Source organism: Mesocricetus auratus, unplaced genomic scaffold (genome assembly GCF_017639785.1).
Source record: "Mesocricetus auratus isolate SY011 unplaced genomic scaffold, BCM_Maur_2.0 Super-Scaffold_100691, whole genome shotgun sequence".
Lineage (NCBI taxonomy): Eukaryota > Metazoa > Chordata > Mammalia > Rodentia > Cricetidae > Mesocricetus > Mesocricetus auratus.
In genome coordinates, this window is record NW_024429267.1 from 50,904,934 (window position 1) to 50,924,384 (window position 19,451).

General features: G+C 43.8%; 1 protein-coding gene across 31 annotated transcripts in view; it reads left to right on the forward strand.

Annotated features, from left to right (window-relative positions):
• The first annotated feature begins 3,867 nt into the window (after window positions 1-3,867).
• Clasp2 (cytoplasmic linker associated protein 2) overlaps window positions 3,868-19,451 on the forward strand; it is a 170,668-nt gene continuing 155,084 nt past the window's right edge. For 13 of the 31 annotated variants that reach the window (XM_040740098.1, XM_040740099.1, XM_040740102.1 and 10 more), the window contains exons 1-2: window positions 3,869-4,264; window positions 16,479-16,557. In XM_040740098.1, the coding sequence (XP_040596032.1) occupies window positions 4,070-4,264; window positions 16,479-16,557 (274 nt within the window). In that variant the 5' untranslated portion in view covers window positions 3,869-4,069. Of the gene's footprint in view, window positions 4,265-16,478; window positions 16,558-19,451 lie in introns of all 31 variants that reach the window. The other 18 variants (XM_021230067.2, XM_040740106.1, XM_005075007.4 and 15 more) reach the window with 3 other exon arrangements.

The window sequence follows — 19,451 nt, forward strand, 5'->3', positions numbered from 1 at the left end:
CAATGACCTGCTTATGTGGTGATTTAGTAAAATCTTTGTAACTTGTGTTGCCTTCTTCTTCCTTGTGGTGCATAATGGGCTAGGTATTACAACCTGAAGGAGTCCTTCTGCGCTCCAGGACATAGTGGCAGGTCAGGAGATCAAAACCATTGTTGGTGTGGAGGTGTGAAGAGAGGAAATCTACAGTTCCCAGGGTTTCAACTCAATCCCTATTTTGATTCTATGTCTTTTTTTCGTGATATTGCTAACCAAACCTAGGGTCTTTCCCATGCTATGCTTTCTGTGGGGTTGGGGCAAGAATCTCACAATGTGACTCAGAATGGCTTCAAATTCAAGATGCTCTTGACTCTACCTCCCTGAATGCTGAGATTACAGACCCATGCTACTACATCCAATCACTTCTGACCAGTGACTGCTAGAAGTAAGTAGACTATATTTTCCTCCACCCCACCATTTTCGTTCCAGTCCTTGACTTTTATTTCTTTTTCCTAGGTATAAATTACAAACAGTAAGTACAACGCATACTCCTCACTAGCACACAATTTGAATTTTTGTGTCTGTGTTCAACATTATGTCACCGAGTCATTTTATTGTTATTGCTATGAGAATTCTACTATATGGCCATAGCACATCTACTTCCCAGGGTGCTGACATCTGTGTTGTTTCCAGTTGGGTTGTGTCACATCTTTGGCAAGCCACTCCCATTTGTTCCCTCCTACCCACCCAGGAGAGAACACAATGGCTTTCTTTGGTGGACATGTGTTGAAAATACCATATCCAACTAGCAGTGTGGTCACTTCTTTCGTAGCTTTGTATGGGAAATAAAGTACTGTTAGAACAAAATTCACTCAGAGTTTCCACTATTTTCACAAATAGCCAATAGGCCAGGAAGTCAGTCTCTAGTATTTTAATATACTATTCCAGGCTTGTTAAAAATAGACACGTGTTGCTAGATACATTTTAGTGACTGACCATGAAAGGATGTTCGGCTTATCATTTCATTCCTAAAATTTCATCTCTTACTTCTCGGCACTGTTTTTTTTTTCTTCCAAAGACAGGGTTTCACTGTGTCCTGGAACTAGCTCTGTAGATCAGACTGGCCTTGAACTCACAGAGATCCACCTGCCTCTGCCTCCCAACTGCTGGGATTAAAGGTATGTGCCATCACTGCCTGGCATACCTTTGTATGTTTTTAAAGATTTATTTTATGTGCATGATTGCTTTTACTGCATATCTGTATTTGCACTACACGTATGCCTGGTGCCCAGCGAGAATAAAAGAGGGTGCTAGATCCCCTAGAATTGGAGTTACAGACAATTGTGGGGTGCATGTAGGTGCTGGGATTCAATCCCGGGTATTCTGCAAGAACAAGTGTTCTTAACTACTAAGCAATTTCTCCAGTCCCTTCAAGACTTATTTATTTAAAGACAGAGTTGCATATAGCTGGGGGGGGGGGCTCAAAGTCGTTACACAGTGAAGAATACTACTAAACTCCTGATTTTTCAAATAACTGCTCCTGTGATTATAGGTTGGTGTCTCTATACCTGGCTTTATGCAATGCAAGGGTCAAAACTGGAGATTTGTGCGTGCTAGGCAAACAATAGGTCAAGTGAACTACATCCCTGTCCTAAAAATGTTTATCTCCTGGCAGGGAGGTTAAGAGTATGTACTGGTCTTGCAGAGGACCTGAGTTTGGTTCCCAGCATCCACAATGGGTGTCTTACAGCTACCTGTAACACCAGATTCAGGGGATCTGATGCCTCTGCCTACAAGGGCACCCAGACTCATGTGCATGTACCAATAATTATGAAAAACTGAGCCGGGCGTTGGTGGTGCATGCCTTTAATCCCAGCACTTGGGAGGCAGAGGCAGGCCAGCCTGGTCTACAAAGTGAGTTCCAGGACAGCCTCCAAAGCTACAGAGAAACCCTATCTCGAAAAAACAAACAAAAAAAATTATGAAAAACTGCAAACAACTCAGAAGCTTATTGCCAGATGAATGGCTCAACAAGTCTTAGCGCAATAGAAAATGATTAAGTCATAGAAAGAAACTTATAAGATACACACTGCATGGAATGAAATGCCAACATTTTGCTACGAGAAATAGTGAAAGGGGTAAACTAAATAAAGGGACCAGACCCTCACTCAGCCCCTGCTTTAGCAGCCCTGACAGGCTACAGAAAAGACACGTAGGTCACTGACACAAGGAAACTCCAGATCCTCTGGCCCAGCCTCCGGGAGCCTAGGGCCAAAACTGAACACAAAGAAACTCCAGATCCCTCCCTCACTCGCCAGCCTCCTAGATACTTGGTTCCTGGGAACTGTTTGGCCACAAAGGAAACTCTGGGTGGGGGGAACCAAACCTCCCCTGTAGTCTCCAGGATATAGTTCTGAGAACTACAGGTATCTATGTACAACAGGCCACCTGCAAGTAACAAGACAAAGCCATAGAAACCACAGAATGTTCCCTTCCAGTACCAATGAAAATAATTGGTACACGGGTATTTCATGCCAAAATATGACTTTGAGAAATTCTCCTAATTGAATGTTAACCAATCAGAAACCAACTGGTACCTACTGATGTAATCCTGTAACTTTGTCTATAAAACCTAGCAGTAGACAGGGAACTTTGCTCCCTCTGGAGGCTGCTTTGACAGCTAGCCAGACGGGGTCCCTGACATGGTTGGATGAACAATCATTAAACCTTGCTTTGCAGTTTAGTGGGTCTGTCTCCCTGGTGGTCTCTGGGGACTTTCCAATGTGGGCACAGTTAGATATAGCAGATTGAGCCCCAGGGATATAGCTTACATTTTATCAGGATCAAAGAAAAAGGGGAGGGGAAAAGGACAGTGTGAAGTCACATAACTTACAAATGGGAAAGCTATCCTATCATGTTAGAAATAAAATTCGAATGGTCAAGAGTTCCAGACTAGTCTGAGCTTCACAGCCAAAACCATTGTCAACGACACTGTGCCAGACAGGCGGCTGAGCAGTTAAGAGGGCTTCAGTTCAGGTCCCAGCACCCATCACAGGTGGCTCACAATCGCCTGTAACTCCAGTTCCGGGAGATCTGACTTCCTCTTTCGACTTTTGGAATCAGCACATGTGCGCACATACATACGCTCAGCTGCACACATGTACACATAAAATAAAAATAAATCTTATCAATAACAGCCCCAGCTACCCAGAAACAAAACTCGAGTTTTGTGGCTCCGGCTTGTAATCCCAGCACTTGGTTGTAAAGTTGGGACCAGACATTTAAGATCATCCTCTAATACAGGTCAAGCTGGAGGCTAGCCTGTACTATACGAGCCCCTGTCCAAAAAGGAAAAAAAAAAGTAATAAAATCAAACCCCAACAAAAGCAAAAATCAAATTGGAATCGGCTAGGGCTGAAGAGGTTAGTGGGCTACAGCGGTCAGGGAACTTAGCGGACCTGGGGTGGGCCGTGAAAAAAATGTGTTAACAGAACTGCGAATCCATTTGCCAAACCTCGCTGTCAACTAGAAACAGAAAGTCTTCCACAGCGACTTGTGGGGGTGGCAGCAGGCAGGGTCAGCCAGGTCTTTTGTCGAGGAAGAGCGTGAATCATGTATTCCGGTTTAAAGAGACGGCAGGGGCGGGGCGGGGACAAGTACCAGAAAGTTTTTCCTTCTTCAGTATTGATGATGGCGGCAGCGGAGAGAATCGCCGGAGATCCTGGAATCCCCACGGGGGCTTTCGGGGAGCGCCCACGCGAGTAGACCGAAACGACCCCGACCGCCCCCTGCGCCCGCCCGCAGCAGCGCCACAGGCCGCAGCCTCCGCTCGGCCCCGGGCGCGTCGCTCTGACGTCACGCGCGCGCTGACGTCGCCGGCAGCCGCAGCCTCTGAAGCGGGGCTGGGAGCGGGGGGCGCCGAGTTTGAGTAGTTTTGGGGGTGGGCCGTCCCCCGCCGGCCGCCGGGGCCCGGGCAGCGGCGTCTCTGGGTGGCGAGCGCGTCTCGGAGGCCCCACCACCGCGGCTGGGCGGTGCTGCGAGGAAAGTTGGAGGCTGAGGGGCGACGGGCGGCTGAGGGGCGGCGGGCGCGGCCATGGAGCCCCGCGGCGCCGAGTACTTCAGCGCCCAAGTGCTGCAGAAGGACGTGAGCGGCCGGCTGCAGGCGGGCGAGGAGCTGCTGCTCTACCTCGGCGCGCCCGGCGCCATCCCGGACCTGGAGGACGACCCGAGCCGCCTGGCCAAGACAGTGGACGCGCTCACCGGCTGGGTGGGCTCGAGCAACTACCGGGTGAGCGGCGGTGCGAACGGGCGGGCGGGCGGACGCGCTCCTCGCCGCGGCTCTTTAACCCTGGCGCGCTGCCGCCGGGGGTCCCGGGACGCGCTGGCATCGCCGCCAGGTCTGGGGTACGGCCGCGGGCGGCGGTTCCGTGACGCGTTACGGAGCTGCTTGGCGCTTTTCAAAGTGATAACTTGCAGCCAAAGGCTTGAAGACTTTGTGCGGCTGGTAGACGCCCGTGTAACGCCTGCGCCGAGACGAGGCGTTAGGATGCGGCGTGAAGTTGGACAGTCAAGTTTTTCTCTTCCGATTGATGATTTCTGTTTTACTTAACCTCCGGTTTCTTTTCTCCCCCGCCTCCCTCCTCCAGTCCCTCCTCTGTAATTCTCTTCCCCTACCCTTTCCTCCGTCGTTCCTTCTCTATTTCCCGTCCTTCCTCCCTCTCTTTTCCTCTCCTCTCCTTTTCTCCCCCTCTCTCCCTCTCCCTCTCCCTCTCCCTCTCCCTCTCCCTCTCCCTCTCCCTCTCCCTCTCCCTCTCCCTCTCCCTCTCCCTCTCCCTCTCCCTCTCTCTCTCTCTCTCTCTCTCTCTCTCTTCTTTCGTAGTCTTTATGTGAAGGTTGTGATCATCTCTCAAAAATATGTTGAGCGTCCATTCAGGTTCTCACGAAAGGACTGCTCATGTCATGGCATTATTTATTTGCTTTTCTCTTAATCGACAACAGAAAGCCGTTGGACGCTCATTTGTCCTCTTGCGTTTTTTGCAGTTGGGGACGGATTCAGATTTAAAAGCATGGGCTATCAGGTTTAGTCAGTGCTGCAGGCAGACAGCGAGTGCGGTGAGGTACAAGAAGGAATAGGTGTCGAGGCAGGAGCAGGGGCAGGCAGATTGTAATATAGCCACGGATGAAGATAAGTAAACATTCAGTAATTAGCCGGACCGGAGTTGTTAGCAGTTACTTTTCCTTTTAGTCTTCTGGTGGCAGTATTGCTTTGAAATGTGTGCAGGAGCTTCCCCTGGATGGAGCGATTTTTAGCAATATATCCAGTGAATAGGCTGCACTTTAAAATTTTTATCTATAGGGACAACAAACTACAATGCTGCAGATCTAATGGTGGGGGCTATATGAATTATAGGAAGGTTAGACGTTTACCAAGATTTCAAATAAAGTCTTACTAACATATAATATCAATTATGCATAATGGATTTCATTGTAACATTTTCATACATGTGTATAATGTATTTTCTTCGCATTCACCACCCATTACTCTTTTCACTTTTTCTATTTCCATATAGTTCCCTTCCACTTTGGTGCCTTTTCTTTTTTTAGTTGAGTGGATCGGTGAGCTCAGTTAGGGTTACTTAAAGGAGTGTGGGGTTCTGTGCAGGGGCATGGGCATCTTACTGGTGGCTACGTGACTGAAGAAAATGATGGAGTTTTAGAATTCAGCACCTCAATGTTCCACTACATATTTTCTCTTTATTCTCTTAATTTTTTTTTAAGTTTGAGAAAAAGCTAGCCATGGTGACACATGCATATGATAAGTAGCATTTGGAAGGCTGAGGGAGGAGGCTCCCAAGATCAAGGTCACTCTGAACTAGATACTGAATTTGAGGCCAAATTGAACTATATAATGAGACCCTGTCTCAGGGGGAAAAAGGTCTAATCTTTACTAAAATGCTATTACCATTTGGGGAGTATTAGTTTCTTTTGAAGAAATGAACTAGGTACCCCCACTGTGTAAGAAAGGCACCTGTACTCAGCATGGCTGTTTTAGGTTGTTGCAGCAGTGGCTGTTGTGGGAAGCCAGCCCTTTAGTAATGTCTGCTCTCCTTCTCCAGTGAAAACTCATGTGCCACACTCTCCACATGGACAGTAAGTAGGATTGCCTTCAAGCCATCGCAGCCTTCAGATGTTTGCTGGCAGGTGGCACTTGTGATACCTCAGGACTCCAAGTTTTCTGTCATGTCTCTAAGCTTCCAGTTAACTGGTTAGGATCCTGAGGTTCACACAGTTCCTTCATGGTCCTCACGGATGCGCAGCCTGAGACCACTTGATCAGTTGGAAGTGCCACAGGCTCTTCCTGCGCTGTCTAAACACTTTGTGGAAGCACGCTCGCTCACTGCGCTAGTCTTTCTTTTCCGGTGTATGAGTGAATTTGCTGTCTTCCTCACTTATGCCAGTTCCTTGGCTCTGGTGTTAGATGCAGGGCCTTCTCTACTCAAGGGCATTGATCACTCAGCTCTCTCTTCTTCGGGAATTACTAATCCTCAGTTCTTACTTTTTTTAGCATAAATTTTTTTCTAATATTGTTAGAAAGAGGGCATTCTATTGTAAGAGCTTGTTTATTTATTTATTTATTGACACAAGACCTCACTTCTCACTATGAGGCCCTGGCTAGCCTGAAACTCGCTATGTAGACCAGGCTATCCTTAGGTTCACAGAGACCTGCCTGTGTCTGTCCCACCCCCTCCCATGCTGGGATCAAACGTATGTGCCACCATTCCTGGTTTATTTTTAATTTTTTAAAAATTATTTTTTTATTTTATTGTTTATGTGTGTGGGTGTCTTGCATGCATGTATGTCTGTGTGCTGTGTGCATGACTGATGCCCACAGAGGCCAGAAGAGATCGTTTGAACTCCTTGGAGTTATAAATGGAAGGTTGTAAACGGCCATGTAGATGCTGGGAATAGAATCTAGGTCCTCTGGAAAGCAGCCAGTGTTTTTTACCTTAACTGCCAAGTGGATATACAGATATGCAGGATTCAGGGCTTGTGTTTGTTTGTTTTTGTTTTTTTGAGACAGGGTTTCTCTCTGTAGCAGTCCTGGATGCCCTGGAACTCACTCTGTAGATCAGGCTGGCCTCAGACTCACTGAGATCTGCCTGCCTCTGCCTCGAGGGCTGGGATCAAAGACATGCACCACCACTGCCAGCTTGTTTGTTTTTTTGAGACAGGTTTTCTTGTTGTTTAGGCTGACCTTGAACTCACTGTATATCTGGGGCTGTGTGATCTTATTTTAAATGTGGTACAGGATTTATATGAGGGACAGTCCTTTAGTTGGAAAGTAGAGGAATAACAAAAGGAAAGTCCTTGGTGGTAAGGCCTGGTTTTGTAGCAGTGATAGTGCTGAAAATTGGATTTTTTTTGAGACAGGATGTGGTGGATTGAATGAGAATGGCCTCCTTAGGCTCATACACACACACACACACACACACACACACACACACACACATATACATATACATATATATATTTGAATCACCTGTTGGTGGACTGTTTAGGAAGGATTAGGAGGTATGGCCATCTTGGAAGAGGTGTGTCACTGAGGGTGGGCTTTGAAGTCTTAAAAGCCCATGCCAGCCTAGTCTCCCTGGTCCCCAATTTTTGGATCAGGATGTCAGCTACTGTTTCAACAGCATGCCTGTTTGTTTTCCACTGTGATGTTCATGGACTAGTCCTCTGAAACTGTAAGCAAGCCCTCAGTTAAATGCTGTCTTCTGTAAATTGCCTTGGTCATGTTGTGTCTTCATAACAATAGAACAGACACTTAAGACACAGGGCCTCCATGTAGCCCTGACTGTCCTGGAACTCACTCTATAGACCAGGCTGGCCTCAAAGTCACAGATCTGCCTGTTGCTGCCTCACCAGTCCTGGGAGTAAAGGAGTGCACCACCATTGCCTAGCTGGAATCTTGCCTTCTTGAGCAATAGGATAGACATGTTATCTGCTGAAATGGAGACCAGGAGGGTCAAGGAAGGGAAAAGTTTGGTTTTAACTCGGCTGTGTTGTTTAATATCAAAGTTAAAATTGTTAAGTAGGTGGTTAAAGTCTTGAGTCTGGTGGAGAAGTCATAACTAGGGATTTATGATCATGGGAATGGGCATATATATGATGCGTATACTCTGGTATTTGAGTTTTGTCAAAAGCTTTGCAGATTTTGTAGCAATATTATGTTAATAAAATTTCCCCCTTAAATATTGTTAAGATGAAAATCATCATTTAAAAGCTGTCCTTATGAGTCTCAAACTCTCCTTTACATGTTTAGTTTGCAGGTCATTTGCTCTTTAAGATGGCTTTAAAAAGACTGTATCCGCCAGGCGTTGGTGGCACACGCCTTTAATCCCAGCACTCGGGAGGCAGAGGCAGGCGGATCTCTGTGAGTTCGAGGCCAGGCTGGACTGACAGCCTCCAAAACAGAGAAACCCTGTCTTGTAAAACCAAAAAAAATAAAAAAAATAAAAAAATAAAAAGACTGTATCCTTTTCCTTTTTGTAGAAAAGATGACCTAAGTATCTTGATTTAGGTCAGAGCCCTCGTAAATTAGCAGGAGAGAACTTGAATGTTCTTTTTCTCTCGTGTGCCTCCTCAGGATTAATAACATTTACATTCTGCCTAGAAACATAACAGTAAGTGGGTTGAAAAAAATAACTAACATTTACAGTATCAATACATAGTGGTAGGCTAATGAATGTGCTAGCATTTTTTATTTCTGTAAGTTCAAGATCACAGCCCATTTGCCATTTATTTATTTGTGTGTATGCATGTGTGCATGCACTCACATGTGTGGTTTAGGTGCACACTTGTGCCCTAGTCCATGTGTAGGCCAAAGAATAACTTATGGGGGCCTATTTCCTCCTTTTCTCATGTGGGTCCTGGGGTTCAGACTCAGGTTGTAAGTGCCTGTACCAAGTGGCCGTTGGGCCCCATTTGGCATTCCTATACCTCCCAATAATATCAGTATCACCTAAGTCATATTTCTTGTTACATACCACATTCTTAAAATATACCAGTTTTATTATGTTTTACAGAGTGTGGGTGCAGTCAGAGGACAACTTGTAGGAGTGAGTTTCTACCACATGGGCTCTGGGCATTGGACTCAGGCTGTCAGCTTGGTGGCTATTTTGCTATTCCAAGTATACCAGTTTGGGTTAAGAGAAAGGAGGCAAGGTTTACTTCTCATCACTGCTTACTGATTTTATTATTCATTCTTACTTACCTGCTGGGTGGGATGAACATCCAGGTTGTTTTTAGATTTTCCCCCCATTAACACTGTCTCTTTATGTTGCCACTCCAAGCATATGCATGAGAATTTGTCTAGCTGATTCTCGTGAAGTCAGAGTTAGTCTTTCTCTCAGGGCTTTATTGTGGAACCCAGGGTGCTTTCAGTCCTGTCAAGCTCCTGTGTGCTGTGCCACAGTGTCTAGCTTCAGTGTCCTCCTTTAATGTTCCCTTTATATTCTGAAATAACATGTTTGATATCAAGCATATAATCTTTAAAACTCCTTGTAATATCCTAACTATACTAGAAACGACTCCTATACATAATTTATGATGAGAGAAAATGTGTAGTTTCCCTGTAATGTCAATAAGGGATTGGTTCCAGAGATCTCCTTCCCTTGAATACTAAAATGCACAGATGCTCAGGACCCTTATATTGTCCATGCCTGCAAAATCCTTCTGTGTACTTGAAGTCATTTTTCAGTTACTTCTCACAGCTAATTCAGTGGGAATACTTGTTATACTGTATTGTTCAGGGATTAATGATAAAGGGAGAAAACCTGTAGCTGTTCAGCACAGACTTAGGTTTTTTTTAATTTTTTGGTTTTTACCAGACAGGGTTTCTCTGTATTGTTTTGGAGGCTGTTGGTCCAGCCCGGCCTCGAACTCACAGAGATCCGCCTGCCTCTGCCTCCCGAGTGCTGGGATTAAAGGCGTGCGCTACCACCGCCCGGCTCAGACTTAGGTTTTTAACCCCCAAATATTTTCCATCTGATGTCAGTTTTGTCTGAGAATGTAGGACCTGTAGGTATGCCAGTCTGACTAACCAAGGAAATATAACAATAGTCATATGACTGCAGCAGAACATTTAATTGCTGGGATGCCACTACACCAGTTCAGACCATTACAGATGAGTGGCTGTTGGTGGCTAAGACTTTGAAAGTGGTGTCGTTAGTTATTGGCAAACTCCATCTCTTCAGTATACCTGAACTTGGAAGAGTTTGACTACTTGGACTAGGGAAGTGGCTCAGTGGGTAAACAGCTTACGTGAAAAGGGAACCTCAGTTGAGAAGAGCCTTCAGGAGACTGACCCATAGGCAAGTCTGTAAGGCATTTTCTTGATTAATGTTTGATGTGGGAGGGTGTAGCCCTCAATGGGCAGTGCCACTTCTGTGCAGGTGGTCCTGTGCTAGATAGAAACAGCAAGCCGAGTGAGCCATGGGCAGCAAGGCAGGAGGCAGTGTTCCCCATCACCTTTGCCTTCAGGTTCCCTTTTTAAATTAATTAATTAATGGTTTTTTTTTTTTTTTTGAGGCAAGTTCTCTCCACATAGTTTTGGCTGTCCTGGAACTTAGCATGTAGAGCAGGCTGGCCTCAAACTTAGAGATTCAGCTTCCTCTGCCTCCCAAGTGCTGGGATACTCCACTATGCCTGCCAAAGATTCCTGCCTTGAGTTTCTGCCCTGACTTGTCTTCAGGAGGGACTGTGAAGTTTACAGTGTAAACTATAAGATGAAGTTAACTCTTTCCTCCCAAGTTGCTTTGGTCATGGTATTTATCACAGTAGTAGATACCCAACTAGGACTCTGTGTGTGTGTGTGTGTGTGTGTGTGTGTCCCCGTCCATCCGTCCCAGAGGTTGAACTCAGACTTGCACTTCAAAGGGCTTTACCTGCTGAGCCAGTTTACTGGTCCCTCTTTTTGCCATTTTTAAATAAAATATATTTTGGGTTATTTCTTTATTTTATTTTTTGGTTTTTCGAGACAGGGTTTCTCTGCATTTTGGGTTATTTTTATCATTTGTGTTTTGTTTTGTTTTCAGTGTCTCACTGTGTAGTGTTGGCTGTCCTACAACCTGATAGGTGAACCAGGATGGCTTATGTTTCCCAAGATTTCCACCTGTGTGCTGAAATTAATTATTTATTCATGGATGTTGTCTGGGTTTTTTTTGCTTTGTAATTTTTTTTTTTTTGGGTTTTCGAGACAGGGTTTCTCTGTCTGGAGCTTGCTCTGTAGACCAGGCTGGTTTCGAACCCACAGAGATCCGTCTGCCTCTGCCTCCCAAGTGCTGGGATTAAAGGCGTGCGCCACCAACGCCCGGCGCTTTGTAAATTTTTAAAAACTCCCTTGGAGTATAGTGTCCATGATTGCTGTTCTCTGCCATGTCCAGTTTATATGGCACTAGAGATTTAAACTCAGGGCCTCATGCATGCTAGGCAAGCACATTACCAACTAACCTGTATTTGGAGCCCCTTTAATCGTTGTTATTTTAGAATGAGGGTTGGTCTTTGGTTACTACTCCTTTTACAGAGACTGAGCCAAGGCCTTTTCAGGGTCTAGTTAAGTGCTCTGTCACTGGTCTGTACCTTGTGCTGCAAACACATTAATCATTAGTGGTTTTTTAAACTTATGCTTTAGACCTGTACATTGTTTTTTGTCTATTGATGGCTTTGCTCTTGATACTGGGGTCCCAATCCCCCTATCTTTTGTTTTTCCTGTGCCTCATACTTCTTAATTCAAAAAGTTGCAGTGTAGTCTAAAAATTTAAGACTAAATTAAATAGTTTTTATCTTTGAAGTAGCACCTTTTCTTTCTGCTACACTTAAATCAGTGTAGTCAAGAGTTGAGTTAGGTCTCTGTGTTGTAGTTGCTATGGCTGCTATTGGTTTCTGTTTACTTCTGGTTCCTCTGGATTAGTTTGATAGGGGGTTTTCTTTAGCATTTCGGACCAACCCTCTGCTTGAGTCCTTCCCTATTTCCTGTAAAACCCTCTTCCCTATGCTCTTAGTCTTAGTATCCTAACTGTGAGGTGTGGGGCCAGTTTCTTAATCTTTCTGATCCAGATTCATTCTTTGGAGAATCTTTGCCCTTAAGCCTTGGGGTGAGGCTTTATCAGACACAACCTCTCATCTGGATAGTTTGGGTTAAGGATGGTTTTCTTTCTTATTCTGAGAGCTGTGAGTCTCTCTCCTTTCCTCCACTACGGTTGATTTCCCTGTGTTCTAGGTATTGAATACTGGATCTTCTCCCTCAGCACTTCATAAGCTTTTCTTTTATAGAAGACACTGGCATTGAAAGCATTGATGCTTTTGCTCATAGGCCATGCTCTTCCCCCAAGATCTCCACTGCTGCAGTACCTTCTCCAATCTTCTGACCAGCCCTGGGTCTTAATTATAGAGCAATCTTGTCTGTGGGTGCAAACTGGAGTCTGTGAGTAGGTAGAACTCTCCCGTACCTCTGGGTATTGATGAGTTTTCTTACTAAGGGTAACATGGCTCAGCAGTTAAGAACATCTGACTGGTCTTCCAGAGGACCCAGGGTCAATTCCCAGCACCCATATGGTGGCTCACAACTGTCTGTAACTCCAAGTCAAAGGGGATCTGTCATCCTCTTCTGGCTTCCATAGGTACTTCATGCAGGTGCTACGCAGACATACACAAGCAAAACACTCATATATACAAAAGTAATGAAGAAAATGATCCGGGTAGTGGTGGTGCATGCCTTTAATCCGATCACTTGGGAGACAGAGGTAGGCATCTCCATGAGTTTGAGGCCAGCCTGGTCTACAGAGCTAGTGCCAAGAGAGGCTCCAAAGCTACACAGGGAAACCCTGTCTCAAAAAAGAACAAAACCAAAACCAAAAAGAAAGAAAAATGTTCAAAAATATTTTTAAAAGTTTCTATACTAAGGCTGGGTGGTGGTGGAGCACGCCTTTAATCCCAGCACGCGGGAGGCAGAGGCAGGTCGATCTCTGTGAGTTCGAGACCAGCCTGGTCTACCGAGCGAGTTCCAGGACAGGCTCCAAAACAATACAGAGAAACCCTGTTTTGAAAAAAAAAAGTTTCCATACTAGCCCACACTCAGATATTAACAATTTTTTTAAATGCAGTGGAATTCTTCTTATCCCCTTGTACTATGGCTTCATTTTCCTCCTGTCACTTTTGGACTTTTTGGTTGTATATGTCTGTTTTTTTTTCTTTAAGATTTCATAGCTGGGCGGTGGTGACCACGCACACCTTTAATCCCAGCACTCGGGAGGCAGAGGCAGGTGGATCTCTGTGAGTTCAAGACCAGCCTGGTCTACAAGAGCGAGTTCCAGGACAGCTTCCAAAGCCACAGAGAAACCCTGTCTCAAAAAACCAAAAGAGATTTCAGACTGGCTGGTTATTCTCCAACAGTGGTTCTCAATCTTTGGGGGTGGGGAGGGGCTCTTTCACAGGGGTCACTGAAGATATCAGAAAGCACAGATATTTACGTTAAGATTCATAACAGTAGCAAACTTATAGTTATGAAGTAGCAATGAAAATGTTATATTTGGGGTCGCTACAACATGAGAAACCAATGTAAAGGGTTACAGCATTAGGAAGGTTGAGAACCACTGTTCTACAACCTCAGCTTTCTCATGAATTCAAGAACAGTTATTATTTTGAAGATAAGTATTTTTGTTTGTTTGGTTTGGTTTTTGGAGACAGGGTTTCTCTGTGTAACAGCCCTAGCTGTTCTGGAACTAGCTCTGTAGACTAGCCTGACCTTGAGCTCACAGCGATCTGCCTGCCTCTGCCACCCAAGTGCTGGGATTAAAGGCATGCACCATTACCACCTGGCTATGTTTTTTTTTCCTTATTGGAATATGACTGATTTCATTTTCCAATTTCTACATTCTAGACAGAAACTGAAATTCCTTTGTAATCAAAGATACTTTTGAATTTTTTTTTTTTTTTTGGTTTTTACGAGACAGGGTTTCTCTGTATTGTTTTGGAGGCTGTCGGTCCAGCCTGGCCTCGAACTCACAGAGATCCGCCTGCCTCTGCCTCCCGAGTGCTGGGATTAAAGGCGTGCGCCACCACCGCCCGGCTAGTTTTGAATTTCTTACTGTTTTATTTAGGAAACATTGCAAAATGAAAAGTCAGTATAGTCACGAAACTTCTGTGTGACCATTACCTAATTTATCAGTTACTAAATTTTTGCCAAGTGTGCTTTACCACTGTTTTCTATACATTTACAAATTGTTACTATTTATGTGTTTGAGAGTAGAATCCTCATTGCCATGTCTGCCTACTTCCGAATACATTATTCTCACTAAATTTTTAAAAATTAATTTTACGTGTGTGGGTTAATACCCAGATTTTCAATTCGATTCCATTGGTCTACCTGTCTATTTTTGTGCCAATACCAAGCTGTTTTCAGGACTATAGCTCTATAATAGAGCTTGAGGTCAGGGATGGTGATGCCTCCGGACATTGCCTTGTTGAACAGGGTTGTTTTGTACGAACATCTGATCTTTGACAAAGAAGCTAAAAATATACAATGGAATAAAGAAAGCATCTTCAACAAATGGTGCTGGCATAATTGGAGACTGGCATGTAGAAGAATGCGGATCGATTCATGTTTATCGCCATGCACAAAACTTAAGTCCAAATGGATCAAAGACCTCAACATAAATCCAGCCACACTGAACCTCTTAGAAGAGAAAGTGGGTGGTACCCTTGAACGAATTGGTACAGGAGACAGCTTCCTGAACATAACACCAGTAGCACAGACAGTGAGATCAACAATTAATAAATGGGACCTACTGAAACTGAGAAGCTTCTGTAAGGCAAAGGACACAGTCAGCAAGACAAAAAGGCAGCCCACAGAATGGGAAAAAATATTCACTAATCCCACATCTGACAGAGGGTTGATCTCCAAAATTTACAAAGAACTCAAGAAGCAAGTCTCCAAAACAGCAAAGGACCCAATTAAAAAGTGGGCTGCAGAACTAAATAGAGAGTTTTCAATAGAGGAGTCTAAAATGGCTGAGAGGCACTTGAGAAAGTGCTCAACATCCTTAGCCATCCGGGAAATGCAAATCAAAACAACTCTGAGATACCATCTCACTCCTGTCAGAATGGCTAAAATCAAAAACACCAATGACAATTTATGCTGGAGAGGATGTGGTGAAAGGGGGACACTCCTCCATTGCTGGTGGGAGTGCCAACTGGTTCAGCCACTTTGGAAATCAGTATGGAGATTCCTCAGAAAAATGGTAATAAACCTACCACAAGACCCAGCAACTCCACTCTTAGGCATATATCCAAAAGATGCCCATTCATACAACAAAGATGTCTGTTCCATTATGTTCATAGCAGCTTTATTTGTAATAGCCAGAACTTGGAAGCAACCTAGATGTCCCTCACCCGAAGAGTGGATAGAGAAAATGTGGTACATCTACACAATGGAGTACTATTCAGCAGAAAAAAATAATGGAATCATGAGATTCGCAGGCAAATGGATGACACTAGAAGAAACCATCCTGAGTGAGGTAACCCAGTCACAAAAAGAGAAACATGGCATGTACTCTCTCATATATGGATTTTAGACATAGATCTGGGGAGTGCCAGCCTACAATCCTATGGCCAGAGAGTCTGGGAAACAGAAACTTTATTTAGTGGCTGATCGAAGAAGAGGCAGACTCCCTTGGTTAAGTACTGAGCTGAACTCAAGAAAGCCAGTAACAGAGAGGGAGGACTGATGATCAAAGGGATTAAGACTGGGCTGGTTTAACCTCCAGAAACAGCTGACCAGACAAAGGTTAACTCTTGAATCCCAGGCATAAGCCTGGGAATCCAGCATGGGACTGATCAAGACCTCCTGAATCTGGGTGTCAGTGAAGAGGCCTAGGGAATCTATTGAGCCTTGGGCAGCAGATCAGTACCCATCCCAAGTATACACACGGACTTTGGACTCCCATAGAACAATGTGAGGTGCACTCTCACCCTGAACTCTTGGGGAAGGGTCTAGGCCCTGCCCTATATGAAATGACAGACTATGCACACCCCCATGGAGGGCCTCACCCTCCCTGGGGAAATGAGGGGATAACGGGGGGGGGTGGGGGGAGGGCACGGGAGGAGGGGAGGGAATGGGAGAGGGACCTGGAACTGACTTGTGAAGCAACCTCGTTTCTTATCTAAATTTAAACTGGAAAATAAAATTTAAAAAAAAATTAATTTTACTATTTTGAGCAAGGGTCTCATGCTGTTCCCATTGCTAGTCTGGAACTCACTATGTGGACCAGGCTGGCCTTAAACTCAGATCCTCCTGGCTCTGATTCCTGAGTGATGGAATTAAGGGCCTGTGTTACCATACCCAGCTAAACCTCATTTTAAAGTCTTACTAATATGCTGTATTACATACTGTCTTACAGTATGCATCAGTAATATGTATTCATTAAATCTCTTTCTGTTTGCAGGTATCATTATTAGGATTGGAGATTTTAAGTGCCTTTGTGGATAGATTGTCAACACGATTTAAATCTTATGTACCAATGGGTAAGTTCACTTTAAGAATCATTGATTCTTCTTACTTTGAGTTTTTTGTTAAACGTATTTCGTTTCTGTAAATTTAGAAAGCTTGTAGCTTGGGGACTAGTGATATTCAGTGATTAAAGTTCTTGTTCTTCAGAAGGCCTGAGTTCAAGTCTCAGCACTCACAGCAGGTGGTTCACAAACATTTATAATGCTAGCTCCAGGAGATCTGATGCACACACAGTCTACAGTAACATACAGATATATTAAATTAAAGTCAGTTTTAAAAATACAATTCTGAGCTGGGTGGTGCACATCTTTAATCCCAGCACTCAGGAGGCAGAGACAGGTAGTAGGAACTGTGAGTTTGAGGCCAGCCTGGTCTACAGAGCAAGTTCCAGAACATCCAGGGCTACACAGAGAAACCCTGTCTCAAAAATACACAACACACACACACACACACACACACACACACACACACACACACACACACACACAATTTTGTACAGCCCAAAATATGGTATTTTAACATTTTAATTTACTCAAAAAGAGTTGAAAGCTTCTTAAATAGATAATTATAATTCCGCAGAAGCAACAAGATGATATGCTTACCTTTTTTAGTGTATCTAATTTTTTTTTGTTGTTGTTTTTGTTTTTACGAGACAGGGTTTCTCTGTATTGTTTTGGAGGCTGTCGGTCCAGCCCAGCCTCGAACTCACAGAGATCCGCCTGCCTCTGCCTCCCGAGTGCTGGGATTAAAGGTGTGCGCCATCACCGCCCGGCTGTGTATCTAATTTTTTTAAGTTATTTATTTTTATTTTATTTGAATTGGTGTTTTGCCTGCATGTATGTCTGTGTGAGGTTGTCAGATCTTGGAGTAACATACAGTTGTGAGCTGCCATGTAGGTGCTGGGACTTATAAACCCAGGTCATCTGGAAGAGCAGTCAGTGCTTTTAACCACTGAGCCATTTCCCCAGCCCCATGTCTAATTTTTTTTTAGATGACAAAATTTGTAATATAATTTACATCCTGTGGGTTTTTTTTCCCCTTCCTGTTGTCTTTATTGTTTTGAGACAGGGTCTCACTATATGGCCTTGGCCTGGAACTCACTATGAAACCAAGCTGGCCTCACACTCATAGAGCTCCTACTGCCTTTGCCTCTCAAATGCTGGGATTAAAGACATGAACCACCATACTAGCTACATTGCTATTTTTTCATTCCACCTTTGGAGAAGTCTGTTCAGACACATATTTTTTAAAATATAGTAACAGCAAATTGAAAGAAATAGAAAGCCCTATTTTTGTCGTGCTCGATGCTGAGTGTGAGCCTTGCACACTAAGCATACAACGTTAACCTTGAGTTGCCTTCTGGTCCCACAAGTTTTTATTATTAGGGTGAATACAGTGACTGTGGTTAGACTGCCCCCAGAAAACTCCACAAATACTGTGGTTTTGTTGTTTTTATCATGGTTGGTTGGCTTTACTCTGAGCAGCAGTTATGATACGCTTGCTGCGTGGTCGTTGTGCTACTATTAAACTGCTGCTCTGCATGACACAGTGACGTAGTTGGCTTTGATTGAACACATGTGATATTCATGTGCATTTTAGAATGCTTTATGAATGAATTTGGTACTATTTTATAGCAACATACAGAAATAAAACCTTGAATGTTAGTGACTTTCTTTTGCGGTTTAAGTTAATGCCTCACAATGTCAATTATTAGTACACTTACTTTCAAATATCTTTGATCAGCGTTTTCATCTTTGGTATGCTGTCAGTTTTTCTATTTTTCTTCTCTAGCTGTCTTCTCAAATAGGTTTCTTGGTATTCACTTTTCATCACTGCTTGGTAGCTCCCACCCTTAGTATCATTGGCTTCTGTGGAGAGAGAAGTTTTTTACTGTCTACTGCTTAAAATTCGTAGTAGATGATAAAAACCACTCTTTGAAAACATGCTTGTGGTTGTCTTGAATGCACAAATGGGGATTTAAGAAATAAAGCTCCATACTTCTCGACTTTGAGAAACTGGATGGTAAGGTGTGCCTGATCTTCTCTTATGTGTAATTATAGTTTGAAGTTGTATTGCAGCTTCCTTTTGTCTGGGTTCATGGAACTTTACTTTGCTTTTTATTTATGTTTTTACTTTTATTAGTTATCTGTTTATTGATTTTGGTTTTTTGGCAGACAACATTGTTTTCACTTTGAAGGCCCTTGTGAAACTTGAACTTGTTATTACTTTCGAGCTCATGTGGTATAATGGGAAAACTCTATCTTAATTTGCTCCTGCCTATTGGAAGCATCCTTTAAAAGGATTGATTATGTCAGTGAGAGAGAATCATCACGTTTCTGACTTGAGGGAGTAGACAATATGTCTGCATGCTCTTCAAGAATTGGACAACCTCAAAGTTGACTTCTTTTTAAACCCTTTCACCAGTCTTAAACAGGCTACCTAATTCTGTATAGGGCCAGTACAATGACTTAGTGGGTAAAAGTGCTTGTCAACAGCCTGACCACTGGAGAGAGAACTAACTCCTGCAAGTTGTCCTCTGACCTCCATGCACATGCCATGGCACACGTGCCCCAGCAAACAGAAAATAATTAGGTAAATATAAGGAAAAGATCAAATTGAATCATGGTCTAATGGTTTTTAAATCTCCCTGTTTCTCTCAGATCCTTCCTGACTCCTCAACATTTCTCTCTCCCTCTAGGAAGTAAGCAACAAAACAGAAAAAAACCCAAAGAAAAACTACAAGAAACACACATATAAAACCCATAACCCCCCCCCCACAAAATCGGAAAACATTATAGAGAAGAAGCCCAGTAAGATTAAAAAAAAAAAAAAAGCCCAAACAAAGCAACATGAGACCAAAAGTCTACAATTGAGTTCATTTTGTGTTGTCCATGTACTGCCGGGCATG